The 22,720-nt window shown below is 32.8% G+C and overlaps 1 protein-coding gene across 2 annotated transcripts in view; it reads left to right on the forward strand.

Moving 5' to 3' along the window:
• LOC111712237 (neuronal acetylcholine receptor subunit alpha-10) overlaps positions 1-16,670 on the forward strand; it is a 43,460-nt gene extending 26,790 nt beyond the window's left edge. Inside the window, exons 11-20 of one of the 2 annotated variants that reach the window (XM_023486805.1) lie at positions 859-952; positions 2,028-2,125; positions 2,689-2,796; positions 4,905-4,972; positions 6,260-6,441; positions 7,422-7,489; positions 9,373-9,426; positions 14,253-14,329; positions 14,432-15,831; positions 16,179-16,670. In XM_023486805.1, the coding sequence (XP_023342573.1) occupies positions 859-952; positions 2,028-2,125; positions 2,689-2,796; positions 4,905-4,972; positions 6,260-6,441; positions 7,422-7,489; positions 9,373-9,426; positions 14,253-14,329; positions 14,432-14,453 (771 nt within the window). In that variant the 3' untranslated portion in view covers positions 14,454-15,831; positions 16,179-16,670. Of the gene's footprint in view, positions 1-858; positions 953-2,027; positions 2,126-2,688; positions 2,797-4,904; positions 4,973-6,259; positions 6,442-7,421; positions 7,490-9,372; positions 9,427-14,252; positions 15,832-16,178 lie in introns of both variants that reach the window. The other variant, XM_023486804.1, reaches the window with a different exon arrangement.
• The last annotated feature ends 6,050 nt before the right edge of the window (positions 16,671-22,720 follow it).

The raw sequence follows: 22,720 nt of genomic DNA on the forward strand, positions 1-22,720 counted from the left end.
TCTAAATGTTAAATTTGGTTTTGTACCTTTAGATTTAGTCAGTGGTAGAACCTTCTATATTTTACAAAGAAAAGCAAAAGATTACAAAATTATTCTGGGCAAAGATTATTTCAAATAAATAAGTGGATTGGAGTCCTGTGAACTGGAGACCCTGGAGTCAAGAAGGGACAAACTTTTCCTCTCTTTTGCAAAGAAATGTATTAAATCTTCTAACCATCGTCATCTCTTCCCTGTTGCAGTTCACCCACATGAACACCAACTATACCACCAGGAGTGGTATCATGTCAGTCATACCATGACAGAAAAATATAGATAATCTGCCATTCCATGCAGAACTAATCATTTATTTGTAATATTATTATTATTTGGTAATGGTAATCACTTTTTGATTTTACTCAATAAATCATTATTTATTATTTATTTTATTTATTTTTTAAGGTTACAGCTCCAGGAAACCGTAAATGTAAAAAAAAGGATTGAAAAAATGTTTTAAGCTTTGTGGGTAACCCTTTATATATGTATATAATATACATAATATAATATAATATAATATAATATATATAATTTTTTTTGTTATTTTTTAATATGTCAATAAAAAATTGTACTCTTAAATTTCGTTTTGACCTTCAAAATATACTCAAAGTGTAGTTGGTCCCTGTTTTAAAGATTATAAAAAAAATCGTACTTTTTTTACGTCATTTATTAAAAAATTCTCAATTTTCTATTCCGTCATATAAAACGTTAAAATTACATAAAGAGACCGAGCACATTTTCGAAAATTAGGCCTGCTTTTAAAGGTTTAAACGGCATTATAGAGAAAAATGTGACATCAAACTCTATATATATTAAAAACTGTAGGTAACCCTGGGTATATCTGCTCTGCTATCAATGACAGTATTTCTGATGACAATAAGAGAAAGTCTTCCTCCAACAGAGAAAACTCCACTGATAAGTAAGTTCATCCATTAAACCTATTCATGAACCTTTTCCGATCTTCCCCCCTCTCCCCCCCCCCCAAACCTACTCTGGCCCCTCCATGCCTCCCTTCCTCTTATAAGGCAATAAGTTTGAGTTATAAGCGATGTCCATTTTTTAAAATTTTATTTCTTATTTCTTCTCCCAGAGTAAAAAAATTGCACAATGTAGTAATAGCAAAAAGCAAATAAAAATTTGTACCTTTAAAAAACGCTTCTTGAGATGGCTCTTAAAAGCGTAAAACCTATAATGATTAAAAACGAACCAAATAAGATCCAACCCCCCACACCCCCCACCCCAACTTTTAACTTAAAACTGTATCTCCGAGTAACAATATCTTTAATGTTTATTATAAAGTTTGATCGTAAAAAAGTTAGGATTTAGTTTGAATTTACACCAAAAAATACAAATTGTTTTAAAACAGTTTCCTAGCTTCTAAAATTTTGTTTTTTTATTTATTTGATGCAGTAAATACTGCAATATCTATTCTTCGGACAATATTTAACAATAGCAGAAATAATCAAATTTTTTGCGGATTTTTAAAATTTTAAAAGTTTTAATTATTTAAATGTAAAATTTTAAAGTTTGGCAAGCCAAAATAATTTCTTTGATCACATGAAGTCCACAACATGTTGCAGCAAATGATTTCACCTTTTTTAAGAAGTCATTTAGGTCAAATATGTTATTTTATTTTATTAATACGGTAAAAATTATCCGAATAATATGCTCTTCAATATTAGTGACGACTAACATATATTAAATGGAAGTAAAATATGGAAAGTTAAAACTTTTTAGATTAGCAGCTAGCTGGTGTTGTGCATTAAGTTGGTTCGTTTTTATGTTCATGTTTTCTTTCGGGTTAAAAATTTGGCATAATTGCATGTAAGAAGGGAAAATGTTTATTTTTTTATATTTTAATGTAAACATTTGCTGAGCCAAAAAAGATCTCAAACGATCCAAAAACAAGCGTGATATAAGTAATTAAAATCAGGATAAAAAAAATTGTGTTGGAGCAAGTAATTTTTTTTTCGTGTGAATATAATTTTGTTTAGCTCTATATTACGGAGTTTCTATCTGCCTGGTTTCCTTTGCTAGCGCTATGGCAGTAGTCACCCTTAACATACACTACAGGGGTCTCAGGGGCGCAGAGGTAATACTTAATACAGGGTTCTCAGGGGCGCAGAGGTAATACTTCATACAGGGGTCTCAGGGGCGCAGAGGTAATGCTTAATACAGGGTTCTCAGGGGCGCAGAGGTAATACTTAATACAGGGGTCTCAGGTGTGCAGGGGTAATCCTTGATACAGGGGTCTCAGGGACGAAGATGTTTATATTTAATACAGGAGTCTCAGGGGCGCAGAGGTAATATTTCACAAAAAGGAGGGTAGAGGGGTATAGTTATTACAAATGTTTCAGGGGCGCATAGGTAATATTTAATACTGGAAGCTCAGGGTGCAAAAAGTTTAACTCCATACTTATTTTATCCAATTGTAGTCTTAGTTTGTGGTTTATTATACGCATGCAATACACAGGGTATGTTTATTTATAAGACCAACAATTAAACAAATTTTCTATAATTTTCCTAACTTTTAATTTGTTTTCTTCACATTTGTCACAATTTGTATAAGCCTAAATATGTAGCACAAATCCACGCATATTGGACTGAACTTATTAATAACTAAACATAAAACGTTTTTAAAAATCGTATTTTTAGGTTCCCGAGCAGATTAAATCTATATTCCTTGGATTCTTTGCTAGAATCGTCTTCGTTCTTCCAACTTCAGATTTTGCCAAGAGAAAGAAAGACGCGGCAAAAAGAAAGGTAAAAATAGTAATGGCGGCGTTTATAATTGATTTCTAGGTGACAGAAAAATCTAGAAAATTAATATCAGTTTTAGTAGTTTTAAGTATTTTTATTTTTGTGCAATGGTTCATTTGTAGTTTTGTAGATTTACAATTCTCTGCGCGTTCCCAACTTTAGATTTTAATATAATATTGAATAATAAATATGTATTCTGAATTCAATGGAAGGAAGATAATAAAAAATTCTCTCAAAGAATTTGGTAAAATATTTAAACTTAGTGCTCATATCCTTGTACCCTTGTATCATTGTTTCTTTGTATTCTTGTATCCGTGTATCCTTGTATCCTTATATCCTTGTAACATTGTTTCTTTGTATTCTTGTATCCTTGTATCCTTGTACCCTTGTAAAATCGTTTCTTTGTATTCTTGTATCGTTGTATCCTCGTATCTTTGTACCCTTGTATCATTGTTTCTTTGTATCCTTGTATCCTTGTATTCTTGAATCCTTGTATCTATTTGATATTGTATTTCTAATCCTGATATACTGGTATCCTTTAAATCTTATATTCTTTTATTCTTGTATCATTGTATCCTTGTATCCTTGTAACCTTTTACCCTTTTATCATTGTTTTTTTTTGTATCCTTGTATCCTTGTATTCTTGAATCCATGTATCCTTTTGATATTGAATTCCTAATCCTGGTATACATGTATCCTTTAAATGTTGTATCCTAACTCTGCTTATTGTAGAGCTATATATAGAAAAGTATTAAATGGATATTTTTACCATTGTATCTCTTTATCATTGTATCCTTCTATCCCTATCAGAATAATTAACTGTATTTTTGGCAAGGAGGGGTTGGGGGAAAGAGGGGGAAAATTCAGCTTTGAAATTGTTTTAAAAAGAATCCTAGTGTAGCGATAAGAGAGCTATACTCCAGGAGAACTACATAAAACTTTGTTCTAAGTTTGAAAGGAGAAGGTTTAGAAGATTTAGATTGTAATTACTTGTGTAATTAATATACAGAAAACTTTATAGAACAATACAAACCATTAGCGCGGATAATTAATTACTAAACATTTTCCTAGTTAAGAAGAAAACTACTTTAAAGGATATATTGTAAACTATTTTTTCACATTGGGTATGGTCGGTGTAATAATCTAAAATATGTATTAAGCTTATCTAACATTTAACCTATTTGAAAAGCTAAAAAAAAATTGGCCGTCACAATATGCTAATCACAAATTCAAATCCTTTTTTGTTCATAATTTCACACAAAATGTTAATAATTTCACACAAAATGTTCATAATTTTACACAAAATGTTCATAATTTCACACAAAATGTTTGTAATTTCACACAAAATATGCGTAATTTCATACAACATGTTCATAATTTTTACACAAACTATTCATAATTTCACACAAAATGTTCATAATTTCACGCAAAATGTTCATAATTTCACACAAAATGTTCATAATTTCACACAAAATGTTCATAATTTCACACAAAATGTTCATAACTTCACACAAATTGTTCATAATTTCACACTAAATGTTCATAATTTCTTACACAATGTTCATAATTTCACACAAAATGTTCATAATTTCACACTAAATCTTCATAATTTCTTACACAATGTTCATAATATCACACTAAATAATTTCCACTAATGAATATTAAAGGTTACAAAAAAAAATCCCAAATCCCAAAAAGTTAAACATAATTAGCATTTCTTTCCCTCGATTATAATTCAACAAAAACGTAGGAAATGTTTTTGTTGAAAGGTGCGCACAGTGCATCAGTTTATTAGCGTACAAATCTTTTCCACAAAAAGTTTAGTTTTATAATTTTAATTAAAGGGACTGTAAGCGTGATTCTTAGTTACCCTCCATTCAAATATATTGTATTTAAATCTAAAAAACGACAATATCTTCCACATTATTGATCAGAAAAAAGTTTAAAGGGAACCATTGTGACTCAGGTATTGCCATCTTTGCATGGATGGTATTTCACTTAAAGTCCCTTTAAATAGAAATAGATAATTTAATTGATTGTTCAAACTTTTGTTCGTCGAAAAAAGTTTTCATTTAAAATGAAATTTTAAATTATTAATTATTATTTTTTAGGAGTTAAATGCAAGCTTTCAGGGGGGTGGAGGAGATAATGACAAATTAGAGCCTGGGATATTCAATAGGAACCAATATCATCATAATCTTTATATAGAGTGCCATAATCTTTATATAGTGTGCCATAATCTTTATATAGTGTGCCATGATCTTTATATAGAGTGCCATAATCTTTATATAGTGTGCATAATCTTTATATAAAGTGCATAATCTTTATATAGAGTGCCATAATCTTTATATAAAGTGGCATAATCTTTATATAGAGTGCATAATCTTTATATAGAGTGTCATAATCTTTATATAGAGTGTCGTAATCTTTATATTGAGTGTCGTAATCTTTATATTGAGTGTCATAATCTTTATAAAGAGTGTCATAATCTTTATATAGAGTGCCATAATCTTTATGTAGAGTGCCATAATCTTTATATAGTGTGCCATAATCTTTATATAAAGTGCCATAATCTTTATATAGTGTGCCATAATCTTTGTTTAGAGTGGCATAATCTTTATATAGAGTGTCATAATCTTTATATAGAGTGCATAATCTTTATATAGAGTGTCATTATCTTTATATAGAGTGCCATCATCTTTATATAGTGTGCATAATCTTTATAGAGTGCCATAATCTTTATAAAGTGTGCATAATCTTTATATAGAGTGCCATTATCTTTATATAGAGTGCCATAATCTTTATATAGTGTGCATAATCTTTATATAAAGTGCATAATCTTTATAAAGAGTGTCATAATCTTTATATAAAGTGGCATAATCTTTATATAGAGTGTCATAATCGTTATATAGAGTGTCGTAATCTTTATATTGAGTGTCATAATTTAATATTGAGTGTGATAATTTAATATTGAGTGTCATAATCTTTATATTGAGTGTCATAATCTTTATATTGAGTGTCATAATTTTTATAAAGAGTGTCATAATCTGCATATATTTTCATCGTTTATCAGCGGCATTTCTCAATGAAAAGACCATTTCACCTTTTCCTTTCAAGAATTTCATTAAAGTAAGAGTTTGTGTTGGGGAAACAATAAAATTCATTGCAAGTGTGATTCCTTACAATCTTTTTTTTATTGTTGATGTTGATGTTGATGTTGATGTTGATGTTGATGTTGATGTTGAGGTTGATGTTGATGTTGATGTTGATGTTGATGTCGATGTTGATTTAGATGTTGATGTTGATGTTGATGTTGATGTTGATGTCGATGTTGATGTTGATGTTGATGTCGATGTTGATGTTGATGTTGATGTTGATGTTGATGTTGATGTTGATGTTGATGTTGATGTTGATGTTGATGTTGATGTTGATGTTGATGTTGATGTTGATATTGACTCTAAAAAAGGTCCCAAAGTCCCATCTTCTCTTCTGCAACAGCTAATGGTCGACCGTACCATCCCAACCACATGAACAGCAGTCAACAACAGCCGGGCAACGGGTCTGGGCAACAGCATAACGGTCAGCAGTCTCTCAACCACATCCATCCTAACAACCTTCATACCTGTGATCTACTCAGTGACCCAAACGGTAAAAAGGGGAGAAAAAAGTATTAACGATTCACATTTATCTTTATACTTTGTTTGTTTTGGTGTCTGTATCCAATAAACGTAAACACGGCTGAACCGATCGGGCCAGAATTTTGTGTGGGACCACACATGACGCCAGGAAAGTTTTATGGATGATTTCAAGAATCAGCCTCTAACAAAATTCGATTTTTGTTAAATTGTGAAAATCCACGATTTTTTATAAATTCCGCGAACTTTATTTGTTAATGTTTTACAATGTCTACAAAGAGAAAAGAAGTGTTCTGAAAAGCCTAGTTTATTGAATACTGATGGGTTTCGGAGGATTGAGGTCCGTTTTTAGACATTCTAGGTGTGTTGGCTTTTAGGAGGCTCAACGGGAATCGAAGATGTCAACCATATTTTAATTTTTTAAGTTGGCTTTTTTTTACATCTTGCAAACATTTTTCTCTAACCAAAGATATTAATCAAAACAAATTGATGGTTAATACCTTTGGTTTGAGGAAAATTTAACTTAATATAATTAAAAGCAAAGTTACAAAAATTGGACATCTCAGATTCTTTTAAACTGTTTTAAGCAAAACAACGTTTTTCTGCCAGAAGCACATCTATCAATGTAATACAGATTTTTTTAAATAAATGGTTTTTTCGTTAGTTATCCATCATAATACAGTGAGAACCAGAAAAATGTGGAATAGGAAGACTTTATGGCAATCTTTTAGTGTATTTGATGTGTTTCCAAACCAAATAGTTTTACTTGTAACTTATTTTTGAATGGGTCTGTTTACACTGCACACTTGTCTCATGTTCATTGGACTATTTAAAGTCTTAAATTGGTTCAAGAAGTCGTCTTCTTATTACAGAATTTTCTGGTTCTTACTGTATAATGATTTTAAAAACTTGAAACCATGGCGTAAGAATTCTTGAGTCTAAATTATTAAAAATATTTGGAAAATTATATTTTTTGATAAACTATGTGTTTAGTGGATGGATCAGATCCTAGATATCAATTAGTCCTCGACAAAGTGTCCTCTACTATTGATAGGAATGAGGTAAAGAAACAAGACTCTAGTTGTGTAATCCATATATCTTTGATACCTGAAGGTGTGGAACTTGATATTTTCCATATTCTATATAGATCCAATAGTCAAAGCCTGAAATATCAAAGGTTTAAACCATCTGATATGGGAGTTAGAAAAGGAATTTAGTCTTTGCCGCAAACTCTTATTTAATGGAACTTTCAACTGTAAGACCAGAAATGTAGTTTACTGTATTACATGTGAACACTGTAAACTACAATATATAAAAAGAAACCGAAAAAATAAGTTGGATGCCGATCAATTAAGTTAGAAAGAAACCGACCAAATAAGTTGGAAAGAAACCGACCAAATAAGATGGAAACCGACCAAATAAGTTGGAAAGAAACTGACCAAATAAGTTGGAAAGAAACCGAAAAAATAAGTTGGAAGCCGACCAATTAAGTTGGAAAGAAACCGACCAAATAAGTTGGAAAGAAACCGACCAAATAAGTTGGAAAGAAACCGACCAAATAAGTTGGAAAGAAACCGACCAAATAAGTTGGAAACCGACCAAATAAGTTGGAAAGAAGGTTGTCAATAAAGTCTCATATTTTAAAATCGAAATGTCAAGTTATTTGTCCCAAAAATTTGAATTTAGAAAGAACGTTTTCTGGTCTGAAATTTCTTCAAAATTTAAAACCATTTTCAACTATTTTTGATTTGTTACATTACATTAGCAATAAACCTTTTTTGAAAGCAAAAACATTATTAAAATATCCTTCTTTTTAAACTAAAATTTGATCATGTTTAGCTGTCAAAATGTCTCGTTTTTCAGGAGAGAACAAAGACAATTTTTTCCCTTTTATGTCAATTAAATGGGTACCGTTGTAAATCGGACATGTAATTAATTAATCATTTTAATAACGTCATATGTCCCTTTAAACTTCTGTTATGACTGAGCAAGGCTCAATAAAATTAAAGTTGTAAGTCGTATCCCAGCACATAAGAAAACTTAAATCCTTTATATAAATTTTATTAAACAACTTTTAACAGAAGAAATAATAGAAATAATAATATAAGAAACTTACACGTAAACCAGTTATACTAAGAATATTGAAGGGACAGTTAGCTTTATTTCAATTGACTTTTATCGATAAAGTGGCATGTCCGATTCACAACAGTATCTTTTAAACTTTGTCTGAACAAATATGAATTAATTATCCATGTCTTTTTAAACTGGTTATTTTAATTTGTGGTTTCTCTACAAGTAAGAATAGATTTAAAGATTTAGACAAAATATAATCTAAAAAGACTTAAACCTTCTCATAGAAGGAACATTTCTGTCTAAAACCTTCATTAAAGTCAAAATCAAAAAAGTTTTTGAAATAAAAGTGACCAAAAGTTCACAGGAGTCATCGTCATAGAATTGTGTACGGCAAAAAAGTCAGGACTTTTATTTGGAAGAAAATTCCTTGACGAAAAAGAATAACCTTTCCAATTACTTTTTTAAAGGACTCTAATTGATAACGGATTTTTTATGGTTTTTTCTATTTCAAAGACTTTTTTCAAATAATTTCTTTCCCATGACTTCGTTTGTTTGTTTTACCAGCGGTACAAGATTCCGGAGGCTAACATTTCTAAGGTTTTGTAAACTTTGAGGACCATCGGTTGTTGCCGATCAAAAATCAACAAACGACAATATATGTAATATGTATATATTTAAGAAGTTGATTTATTAACAAAAGGATGAGTACATCGCATATTTATTGATTTTATATGTGAAGAGGAGGATGATTCATCCGTGTTCTCGTCTCTGACTTGCGAATTCATCTATTCTTGTTGGTGGATTTCTTCTTTGATAAGAAAGCGGACAACGGTTCTACTAAATAATATTTATGACGCAAATATATGTGTAGGTGAGGTACCTGGAGACAGATATGAAGGAACAGCATGCTCTAGAATGGAAACAGGTATTTTTCCAGGGTATACATTTTCAACCCTCCCCCCCCAAAAAAAAAAAAAAATTGAAATAAAACAGTTTCCAAAATTATAAGCATTGACAACTAGTTCATACTTTATCAAGCAAAGCTTTCCAGGGTACTGTCATAGAAATCAGGCATAGCCATCTTCTGCATGGAAGGTTACTTGAAATTGCACTCACAGTTCCTTAAACACTTTTGCTAACCCCTTCTTTTATTGTAAATTAGCAATTTCAACTCATCAAGAATTATTCCATTTAATCTTATTCTGTAGAAATGAAGTAAATACAATAATTTGTTAAGTTTTCATTTTCAATGAGATGTTTTATAAATGGAAATGGAATTGTAATATCAGATTCTAATTATTATGATAACTTTCAGAATACTTTTGCATTTGAGGATGGGGGGGGGGGTTCTTATGCAGTTGAGGAGTGGGTCTTATATTTTATTAATAGACATTTATCAAAATTTGCTACAAACTCTGATTTTCTAATCCCTATATCTTTGCTACCCAATGTCGTAGCCCTTAGATATTTCAAATTATCTATTCTGTTATATTTGAAATATCAAAGGTTAAACCATCAGGTTGCAAAAATATAGGGATTAGCAAAGTTAAGTTCGGGGCAAAGACTCAATTCAAGACTTACAATATAAGAGAGTTAGTCAATAGCCTTATAGCCTATAAAAAGGGTACTTTACATTATAGAAGTAAATCTATCTATCTTTCTATATAATAGAACTCTTCGCTCATATATATATATATATAATAACCAATCTTAATAAACAATAGAACATGTTCTAGACTTATTTTAAGAAGATATATATTTGTATAAGAGAGTTAGTCAATAGCCTTATAGCCTATAAAAAGGGTACTTTACATTATAGAAGTAAATCTATCTATCTTTCTATATAATAGAACTCTTCGCTCATATATATATATTTGTAATAACCAATCTTAATAAACAATAGAACATGTTCTAGACTTATTTTAAGAAGATATATATTTGTATATATTTTAACCATGCTATAGCTGGCCAAACGGCTAGACCAAATGGGCTAACATTTGTTTAAGGAACCCATTGGTACCCGGGGGGTACCATAATCTCAAAAATTCGAAATTTTTTTGTTTTTAATCAAAAAAATTTTAAAAATTATTCCAATGCCGGGCACTTCAGTAAGTTTCCCAAAGTATGCGTAATAAAAATGAAAACTATTTTTAAAATTTCCACGTTTTTTTTATAAAAACCAATCTAGACCTCTGATTTCGTTTCTCGTATATTTGGTGTTTGTGAATAGATTAAACATATTTCATCAAATATGACGTCTTTCGACCTCATTTACTCCTGTAAAATCGGCACAAAAAGCACAGATCCAGTCCTTCATCGGACCATCCTTGGAGAGAATAATAGTGATCACCAAGCACAGATCCAGTCCTTCATCGGACCTTTCTTGGAGACAGTAATAGTGATCACCAAGCACAGATCCAGTCCTTCATTGGACCATCCTTGGAGAGAATAATAGGGATCACCAAGTACACATCCAGTCCTTCATCGGACCATCCTTGGAGACAGTAATAGTGATAACCAAGCACAGATCCAGTCCTTCATTGGACCATCCTTGGAGACAGTAATAGTGATCACCAAGCACAGATCCAGTCCTTCATCGGACTATCCTTGGAGACAGTAATAGTGATCCATAAGCACAGATCCAGTCCTTCATAAGACTATCCTTGGAGACAGTAATAGTGATCACCAAGCACAGATCCAGTCCTTAATCGGACTATCCTTGGAGACAGTAATAGTGATCACCAAGCACAGATCCAGTCCTTAATCGGACTATCCTTGGAGACAGTAATAGTGATCCATAAGCACAGATCCAGTCCTTCATAAGACTATCCTTGGAGACAGTAATAGTGATCACCAAGCACAGATCCAGTCCTTAATCGGACTATCCTTGGAGACAGTAATAGTGATCCATAAGCACTGATCCAGTCCTTCATTGGACTATCCTTGGAGAGAGTAATAGTGATCCATAAGCACAGATCCAGTCCTTCATTGGACCATCCTTGGAGACAGTAATAGTGATCACCAAGTACACATCCAGTCCTTCATCGGACCATCCTTGGAGACAGTAATAGTGATAACCAAGCACAGATCCAGTCCTTCATCAGACTATCCTTGGAGACAGTAATAGTGATCACCAAGCACAGATCCAGTCCTTAATCGGACTATCCTTGGAGCCATCGTATTGACCTTTTCCTGCATTCGCTGCATTCACTAATTTTATATTTTATATGTTTGGATCTGAGAACTGAGGGGGTTTAATCCCACTAGACCAAGGGCGTATACGGGGGGGGGGGGCAAGGGGGGCAGTGCCCCTACCTAGACCTGTAGAGAACTAGAACTCAGAGCTATCACACTTTTCAAATCTGAAACTGAAGAGTGAAGAGTATTAAAAACATTGATTTACTGTTTTTTCTGCTACACGCACCCCTGACCCTTTAGTAAAAGTAAAATTAACCTTAAGTCTGACTGCGTCAACCTTGTTGCACTGGCAAGTCCTGTTGAGGGTCTGCTTTATTTACCCAATGTCCAGGCGATACAGTACAAGCTGGGACTGGAAAGGTTGACCCGGCTTGGAAATTCAAATGTACTACGGCTGCCCGTGACTAGTTTCGCATATTTTGCCATCCACTAGATTTATTTCTGTATACGACCTTACACTAGACCAAAATATTGCCTGTTCGTCATCAAGGAAACAGATAATTTAATGGTGAGAGGGGAAGTTATATCTTGAACAAAGACTTAAATTATATTCCTCATATACAGTGTTAGGCCAAAGAAGAACTTTTGAGTGCAAAATCTTTTGGAACCAAAACCCTTTTCTTTATGGTTTTTCTGTTAAAATATAGATTTAGGGGACTCCTCTTTTCACCCTCCTCAACTGCCCCTACTGCGGCTAGGACCATGACTGAGGCCAGTTTTTTGGTTCCATAGGCTCTCCATGCAATATATATATATATGCTTAAACGCCCGATTTTGTGGAGAATATTTGGACTAATGATAATTGAAATTTTTTAATCAAATCATTTTTGATCCACAAAATGTTATCAGATCTAAAAACTTCTTACAGTGGGTCAGGCATTGCTTTTTCACAAAAGTTCTTTTGCAAAGAATATTGTCCTATTGCATCATTTGTAAGCTTAGTTCCCTTGAACAAGTTTCTGGTGGTCTTTCTGGACACCCTGTGGCTGTACCCTACCCTCACAGGACTGCACAGTTAGCTGATCGTTGTCCGCCAAGACAAATATGTAGTTTTAACATCAGTGTAGACCAATTATTTACGACAGGAGAGCTACTGACATATTTCTTATATTTTTAAACCGTGCTCCCGTAGTATACACATTTATGGGCACCTTAAAAGCCTCGGCAACCTGAAATTAAATGCATGGCACACCATTTTTACAGGTTTATCAAAGAAACCACCATTTAAACCCACTCCGGAAGGGATTTGCCATTTTCTGTTGTGCGCAAATGCCCTGTAAAATTCCAAAACAGAGAGAGGGTGATTGAATTTTGTAGATCCAGAAAAATAATTAAATTAGTAGTTATTTAGGGTTAGGTTAGGTTAAGACACTTTCTGGGCCGAGCGCTGCGGCCACGGGTTAGGTTAAGTTATGATACTTTCTGAGCCGAGAGCTGCGGCCACACGTCTTACATTTAAGACCCCACCAGCTGCCAGTCTCTACTCAGGTATCCCACAGATATTATTTTTCTGGATCTACAAAATTCAATCCCCCTCTCTCTGTTTTGGAATTTTACGGGGCATTTGCGCACAACATAAAATGGCAAATGCCTCTCCGGAATTAAATCGCTAATTTTCTAAGCAAACTGATTCAGATTTTGTTTTAGCCTTTCAACAGTAAATAATAATTAGTTTCCATCATTATTACGCAATCGCATACTGTATATTCTTTAGTCTGTATGTCTGTATTGAATATTAAATGTACATTGTACAGATTGTACTTGATCACATGCTGTTCTTAGATTCATTATTTACCAGGGGAAATCAAGTACTAGACCAGGGGGGTACAAAGGGTTTTGTCCAGGGAGGGGGGTCCTGTCATTTCTACTTTCCACAGGGGGTCATTCCTACTTTTACCTTAGCTGTCGCTAATCCATGTAAGGGGCTCAGCCCCAAAGCCCCCCCCCCCTTCTCCTCCTGACGCCCCTGGACTTGGCTCTCCAGGGAACCCCTGTTTGTCTGTATTTAGATATTCTTGGTGTATAACAGCAAATGAATTCAGTCTTTGCCACAAACTCTAATTTTCTAATCCCTATATCTGTGCAACCTTTGATATTTTAAACTTAGATTATTTTATCCAATAAAATTCATGTTTGAACTATGTAAGGTCTACAATACAACTTTGGGTAGCATAGATATTGAGATTAGAAAATCAGAGTTGGTGGTAAATCCGAAACAAAATGCTCTGTTTGATAGATGATAGATAGATAGATAGATAGATAGATAGATAGATAGATAGATAGATAGATAGATAGATATGAAGTACACCTGCAGTATGGAAACAGTACAACAAAATGGTCGTTTTACACTTTTTTCTAGTAAATTCCTCTCTATATATTCTATTCTCTATGTTTAAACCTTTTTCTGATACGTTTTAAAAACGCTGTTATTCATGCAGGTGTAAAGTTTTCCTTTGGGTACTCATTCATGTCCTTTTTTAATCAAGGGGCAGCTAAAATTACAAATATTGTTCCTCGAAGAAACTCAAGCTTTTTATTTTTTTATTTTTTTAGGTTGCTCTGGTCATCGATAGATTGTTACTCTTGGTTTTCTTTCTTGCCATGACAATATCATCCCTCGTCATCCTTACATCATCCCCTCATCTCAAGTAATATCATTCTTAAATCATCCCCTCATCTCAAGTAATCTCATCCTTACATCATCCCCTCATCTCAAGTAATCTCATCCTTACATCATCCCCTCATCTCAAGTAATATCATTCTTAAATCATCCCCTCATCTCAAGTAATCTTATCCTTACATCATCCCCTCATCTCAAGTAATCTCATCCTTACATCATCCCCTCATCTCAAGTAATCTCATCCTTGCATCATCCCCTCATCTCAAGTAATCTCATCCTTGCATCATCCCCTCATCTCAAGTAATATCATTCTTACATCATCCCCTCATCTGAAGTAATCTCATCCTTACATCATCCCCTCATCTCAAGTAATATCATTCTTACATCATCCCCTCATCTCAAGTAATCTCATCCTTACATCATCCCCTCATCTCAAGTAATATCATTCTTACATCATCACCTCATCTCAAGTAATCTCATTCCACCATTTCCACCTATCCCCCTTCCTTTCTTCATCCGTCCCACCTAGCCCTCGTCCTTTCCTTATACTTTCCACCTAGCCCTTTTCCTTTCTTTAACCGTTCCACCTGTCCCTCTTCCTTTCTTCCTGATTTCCACCTAGCCCTCTTCCTTTCTTCAACCATTCCACCCAACCCTCTTCCATTCTTCCTTTTTTCCACCTAGCTTTCTTTCTTTCTTAATGCTTTCCACCTAGCCCTCTTCCTTTCTTCCTTCTTTCCAACTAGCACTTATCCTTTCTTCATCCTTTCCACTTAGCCCTCTTCCTTTCTTCATCCTTTCTACTTAGCCCTCTTCCTTTCTTCATCCTTTCCACTTAGCCCGCTTCCTTTCTTCATCATTTCCACCTAGCCCTCTTTCTTTCTTCATCCTTTCCACCTAGCCCTCTTCCTTTTTTCATCCTTTCCACCTAGCCCTCTTCCTTTTTTCATCCTTTCCACCTAGCCCCCTTCTTTTCTCCATCCTTTCTACCTATCCCTCTTCCTTTCTTCATGATTTCCACCTAGCCCTCTTCCTTTCTGTATCCTTTCCACCTTGTCCTCTTCCTCTCTTCAACCCTTCCACCCAACCCTCTTCCTTTCTTTTTTCTTTCCACCTAGCACTCTTCTTTTCTTCATCCTTTCTACCTAGTTCTCTTCCTTTCTTCATCCTTTCCACTTAGCCCCAATCCTTTCTTCATCCGTTCCACCTCGCCCTCTTCTTTTCCTGATACTTTCCACCTAGACCTCTTCTTTTCCTGATACTTTCCACCTAGCCTTTTTCCTTTCTTCAACCGATCCACCGAGCCCTCTACTCTTCTTCATCCTTTCCACCTAGCCCTCTTCCTTGCTTCCTGATTTCCACCTAGCCCTCTTCCTTTCTTCATCCTTTCCACCTGGCCCTCTCTCTTCCTTTTTTCCATCTTTTCATCTAGCCCTTTTCCTTTCTTACATCATTCGACATTTTTTTTTTAATTGGTTCGGGTGCTCTCTGTTTCTCCCTCTAACTGATCAGGTAGAATTAGGAAATTTAAAAAATATATTTTACATTAAAGGAAAAGTTAAGAAATATATTTTTAATTTTAACAATTTGATCTAGCAGAATTTGAACAGTTTGATCAATTTTGAACAATATTTAAACTGAAATTGCAAAACAAATGTCATGTATATTGTATATAGAAAACAAATACCCAAAGGATTTGTTGTGCACCGGACATAAATGCAATTTTAAAATCTGGTGTCACTTCAAATTACGTTGAACTTGAAAGAAACTTTAATCATCTAATATCTCAAGAAGAAAAAATACTTTTAAATTAATTTGAATACAATTATGCCAGTTCTAACTTTAACTTTAATTTTCAGGATTCTATAAATACTGAATTCGAGTTTCCATTGAAAACATTGTAGTTTATGGTTATATATATATAAATATATATGTAAATATTGTAAAATAAATTAGTCTTCTTAGTATAAATGTATGAATCGATGTTGTAAAAGTAATAATATTCACAATCAAACTAAAAAATTATTCGAGGTAAAAAATGTCGACAAAAAAAAATCTGAAAAAAGCTTAGACAAATGTGATAAATCCAGCCCAGTGAATTAAGAGGAAATTTATGTTAAAAATCAAAAAACAACTTTTAATTGCTTGATTGCTTACTTAAGGAGATTAAAAAACAACGCTTCAAATTGATTTTGGAATTTTGGAATAATTCACATTTGTTCCCAAGAGTGTGGCAATAAAAAATAAAATTAAATAAAAAAATTTGAAAAAGTTTTTGATTAAAAAGTCTTAGTTGTAAACAAAACCAGAAGACTTATTTATTTATGTATCCGTCTTGGAGGTGTATCGTAGAAATATTGTAAAAAAATAAAATAAAACTTTTTGATCTGTTATATATTTTGATTGTACAAATGTAGTGCATAGATATTTGCAATTTTAGAAAATTTTGATTAATTAATGCTAAAAATATTAAAATATTTATCTCTTAGTAGAATAAAAATTCAACTAATTATTTATAAATCTTGTAGAAAATTGTTTATTGTTTTATTGTGGACACTTTATTGTAAAGTGTATATTGTATATACTGGACTAAATAAATAAATAAATATATATATTTATCACTTCATTCCAGGCGGGGAAAAATACATTATAGTTGCACGGTTTTATAGCTATATCCACTTTAAAGTCGTCTCTCAATTAGGTTTAAAATGCACCTTTCACTGTGAACTAGACAGTAGGCACGCACCTCTGACCCTTCAGTTAAAGTAAAGGAAATGAGTCTTTGCCACAAATCCCAATTTTCGAAAACCAGATGGCGTAAACCTTTGATATTTCAAACTATGATTATTTGATCCATCAGAATTCATAGTTTGAAATATCTAGGGTCTACAACATTGGGTTGTAGAGATAAAGGGATTTTGAAAATCAGAGTTTATGGCAATGACTCAATTCCTTTAACCTAAAGTCTGACCGCGTCAACCTTGTTGCACCGGCTAGTCCTATTGAGTGTGCTTTATTTACCCAATGTCAAAGATTCTTAGCCCGCTGGAATCTTCTCAATATGAACGAAGCGTGGATGGATGAATGTGCTGCTAGATTACAACCCCTGGTAGATCAATATAAAACCAGACAACACCAAACTTTCGCAATAGAAAAAATTCCGAGATTTGATCGTAACAACCCAATCATGTCCTGGGGACAAAAAAATCTCATTTATTTTATTTTATTTACCCAATGTCCGGGCGATACAGTACAAACTGGGACATAGGTTGACCCGGCTCGGAAATTCAAGTGTACTACTGCTGCCAGTGTAGGAGAAGGTAAAATTCATGCAAAATTATTTTTTGGTCCGACCTTGTGAGCTCGTAGATCCTTTAGTTTTGATAGATAAGCAAGATTATCCTGATGTTACCAATTAGCATAGCTCTTCAGTAAATAGAAAATATATTAGATTTCAATCTTTCGTTCAACTTACCTTACTTTGACGCGTGTTTAGTCAATCAGCTAAATCTTCAAATAAAAGATAAGTCAACAGTATCTTAAAATTTTCAAAATGGCGTCTAGTCTATATTTAAATGTTTGGCCCACACAAGGATTATGATTCTCATGAAACCTAAGTTTGACAAGTAAAATAATTGGAGTTCTCAAATATAAAAGAGAGATGAAGATAAAAAGATATTAACTCAGCCTCAGCGAGGGAGGGACACCACGACCGCTATGATCCTCTCAGATTTGCTTTTTAGTACCGAGCCACCGCTATAAACAGTAAAAATGTTACAATAAAAATGTTATTTTTTTTTTGTTATGTTACATCATTAGATTTAGATAAATCTTTCAGAAAATGATTTTACAAAATACGATCTTATTCTGAAATAAATAACTAATCATTTTTCATCACCTCGACTTCAATCACTTAAAATTCACTTAATAATCCGTTCTATAAAGAATTCGATCCCGCTTTTTAAATCGTTTTAGTTTTTAGTATAAAATTGTATTCAGTAATACGGAGGCTCGGCATCGTATATGAAAAATCTGAGAGGCTCCTTGTGGCTCGGGTGTGTCCCTCCCACCCGCAGAACGAGGATCCAAGAATAAAATTCTATTTCGCTTTATTTGAAGAAAAAGTTAGTGTCCTACCGAGCAGTGGACAACAGGGACTATGTCTCATGCATGCAATCATGTCAGGGGAGGAAATGCCACTTTCATACAAAAAGTCAAAATCTTTTCTGAAGTCCGTAAAACCGTGAAATCGAAAAACGGCATTTAATCAAAATTACGTGTATTTTATGTTGTTGAAAAGCAAATAGTTTTATCATTAGGTTGAAAATCAACTTATGAAGTAAAATGTATCTGTGCACAACCGATGGGTTTTAGGTACATTTTCATAATTTTCATTTTAGAATCATATTCCTGTTCCACAGTTTTATGGGCGTCACTGTAAACGGGAAAAAATAATGGTAAAGTGGTAAATATAGACTAAATATATATATATAGCTCTAATCAATTTATTATTTAATCAAAAAACAGATTTACATCCTCAGCCACGGAGTTCATGGAGTTGCTCCAGTCTTCAGTGAGGTCTGGTCTCGACCTTGTTTAAAGATATATATATATATATTTTATTTGTAGTAAAAATATATATTTTTATTAACAATTAATATTTTTAGGAATTTTCCCCTGACTGCATACATATAGCTTGAGCTGAAAACAAAAATTTAAGAAAATCTAATTCTTTTATGTTATTTTTTTTTTTCTTGATGAGGCTGTATTTCTGGATAACTTATTTAATAGGATTTAATAACAAACGAACGAAAACAGCTCTAAAGTAGTAACAAAACAGCTCTAAAGTAACAAAACAGCTCTAAAGTAAGAAAAGATTTAATTTATAGTTTATCAGTCTTTTTTAAGCAGATTCACTTTTTTGTTTTTGACTTTTAAGATGAAAAAATGTTAAATTCTAGACTGTAGCTTGAATTAAAAAATGCAGAAGGGTGCAAACTGAAATGAATTTTAAGAGTTTTATTAAAGCATATTTTTGAATTTTGCACGTAAAAATACCATTAAAACTATATCTTTTTAATTTTTATGAATTTTGTAACCGTATATTTTGTAATTTACCCGGACTGTTCATGGTTTTTCGATTGTCCTTCCATTAAAGAGAGGCAAAGCGTATATAGGTTACTTTAGTGAATCGGACATGCCACTTTATAATAGGACAGTCACTGAAAATTATGTGTACAGTCCCTTGCAATCAGATGGTATTGTTTAATTCATTGAATGAAACTGGGATTAACATCCATTGTATTTTTAAACAAACATTGTTTGAACAAGCTAGTGACAAAAACCTAAAACCTCCGGATAAAAATGGCGGATACATTAGGCTTGAAAACAGCAAACTTGTTGTAATGACCCGGACCAATTTTTCTTTTCAAAACTCTTGAAGAAAATACTAAATATTTCGTCAACAATCTTTTTACATAGACTCAGTTTCCTCGATAGATATGAACATAGATTAATAACAATACAGATAGAATACTAGATATCGTTTTTTCAAGATTTAGGCGTTTTTTATTCACAATAACCCTGAGGCAGAAGCCCAAAGGAGTTACGCGCATTCTCTCTCTCTGTCTTTTAATTCAAAGCGGCATGCGTGGAACTCCTCTGGGATATTATGAACGAAAAACCCCTTATTCAATATATCAAGCTTTGTAGTTTTTTGTTTTTTTTTGATTATTTAAATTGGAAGGCTTACATTATCTTTGCATTTTTAATACAATTTAGTTTCATTGGCAGTTGTTTAAACAATTTTAAAATTTATTTTATTTAATATTTTAATGGTTTAACTTAGTTGAATCCGAATGTAATGAATTTAAGCCGCGTCTCAAATCCGAAAAAACCGGTTTCAATCGAGTGCAGGCTTAAATCTTGAAACATTGAGTACAATTTTAAGTGGAACCAATTTTTTTAAGCCGCGTCTCAAATTTAAGCCGCGGCTCAAATTCTTTAAATTTGGTCTTTGGTCGGAGAAAGTATTCTCAGTCACTGTTTATTTGAAGTACCGGGCCCACCTTCAAGCAGCTAGAGCAAATGGTGCAGTATGCATACAGACTATATAAGGCAAAATGGAACAGTGAGAATTATATGCAATGTGAACTCCCGTCAAAGGACGCCATCTTAGTAAGGTTAAAGAATAAATTGCAGAAAACATTTTTCTCTTAAATTAACTTTTACAAACTAAATTTCAACTTTAAAATTTTGGTTGACATAATATAAACTTTTTGACGGACATTTTGCAAAACCATTTTTTCCAACTGAAGGCTTTCTCTTTCTATAAATTTTATCCATTCGCTGCGCACGATTGTTTAATAAAGGGAATTGTGAATTAAAAGGCGATCGCATAATTTATAATTGTTTGAGACCAAAAGACTAAAATTGTTAAATATTATAAGCGATTATATTGACAACTTAATCATTATTTCAAAAAATGGATAGTAAAACAACGTTATACAAATCTTTTAATAGTACCATTGGGAATCGGGTATTGCCATCTTTGCATGAAGGGTCACTTGAAATTACGCTTACAGTCCCTTTAAATCAGTGATAGTTGTCTATTGCTGGTAACATTGAGGTATCCAGCTTCTATGGTTTAACCGTCGAGAGAGAGGTTTAAGATCCAACAGTTTTGCCCTCTAGACTGAGTAGCTCCTGCAGAGAAAGTGCAATAAACCTATCCTGAAATAAATCTTGATGTCCTAAGACACTTTTATCAGCAGGAGGCAGATATCAAGAGAAATAAAAGGAAAGGCATTAAAATCTATCAAATTTCCATATCTAGTATATACAGGCTTCTATTACAACTATTTCAGCCGTTTTGACGATTGGATACAAACAAACAAACACCCAAACAGACACCCAGGCAATTCATATATATATATATATATATATATATATATATATATATATATATATATATATATATATATTCATTTCAGACATATAAAACGTGTCCACCATGTATAATTACTGAATTTGAGCGCGCGCAAAGTCGACGTTCAAAATCATGAATTTGGGTGGGTACGACAAAAAATATAGTAAAAATAGTAATTCAATGGTTAGGAATATACTTCTCAAAAGAAATTTGCCAATAATCAATGCTAGAATCAATTATTTCGTTGTCATCATTTTATTGCATTTCTTATTTCTATGAATTTATTCGCAGATATTTACAAATTCTTCAAATGTCGTCTTTTCAATAAAAATTCCAGAAAATCTGCAGAACATCTTTGTGAATAATCAGAAACTAGAATAATGAGAAAATAGAAACAATTAGTTGAATAAGATTACTTATTTTTGATGATAAGATTAATTTTTATTACTCAATCTGTTCCTAAACAACTAATTATTTTACAGTAGAATTTTGTTAACATTTTTTGTCTTCGTGTTATTTGATAATTTAAAAAAAATTCTGAAAACGTATCCACCCAAAAGTATGGTTTTTGCGCTCAAACTTAGGATTTATAGATCTTTAGAAAGTTTTATATGTCTCAAATGAATCCTAAAGAATTTGCCCACAACACTGCATACTCAGTTCAACTACCTTACGTAGAAAATGTATATAAAATTCAACCAATCAGAGTGGCGTATCAGAAGCCGCTTAAATTTTAGCCGCCACTTAATGGTCGGAATCATAAGAACTAATATTTGTCGCGATCAACTCCTAAATTTTTTAAGCGTCGGTCTATACCCCCTTTCATTTTACCTTAACAGTCCCTTAAGGCGTTGATCGCAACCAATAATAGTTTTATCTGATGTCTGATGATTATAAAACTGAGCCCGAATTATATGAAAACTCACATAATACCGAAAATAATCGACCGAACCACAAGTCATGATACTGCGCGGCTAAACCAAAAGGGCAATTATTTTTAAGGAGACTCTAATAACCTCAGGAAAGGTTTATGGCCGATTGAATAAAAAATATTTTCCTTAAACTATTTTTTTTGAGAAATTTGGGATTTCAGCCAGTAAAAAAGGAAAATCTAGGAATGCAACATTTTATAGAGAAATTTTTCACTGAAGAAGAGATGCAATGCTCCCCTCTTTAGGGATTAGAAAATCAGAGTTTGTGGCGAAGCCTCAGTTTCTTTATCTTATCAGTATCTTTACAGATATTCAAAACATGATTGTTCTTCTAAATAGTTTTTCTAAAGGAGTTTTTACGATGGAAAACAAATAAGAATTCATTCCTACATAAAATCCACTTGAGTTTAAAAAGCCTATTGGATCGCAACATGAACATATCTAAATGCCATATTTATCATTTATACACCTATCCTGCAATACCATGGAGAATCTTTATAGAATCTTGAAATATATCTATTTAGCCTCAGGTTGGTTACTA

Source organism: Eurytemora carolleeae, unplaced genomic scaffold, assembly GCF_000591075.1.
Source record: "Eurytemora carolleeae unplaced genomic scaffold, Eaff_2.0 scaffold1247, whole genome shotgun sequence".
Classification (NCBI taxonomy): domain Eukaryota; kingdom Metazoa; phylum Arthropoda; class Copepoda; order Calanoida; family Temoridae; genus Eurytemora; species Eurytemora carolleeae.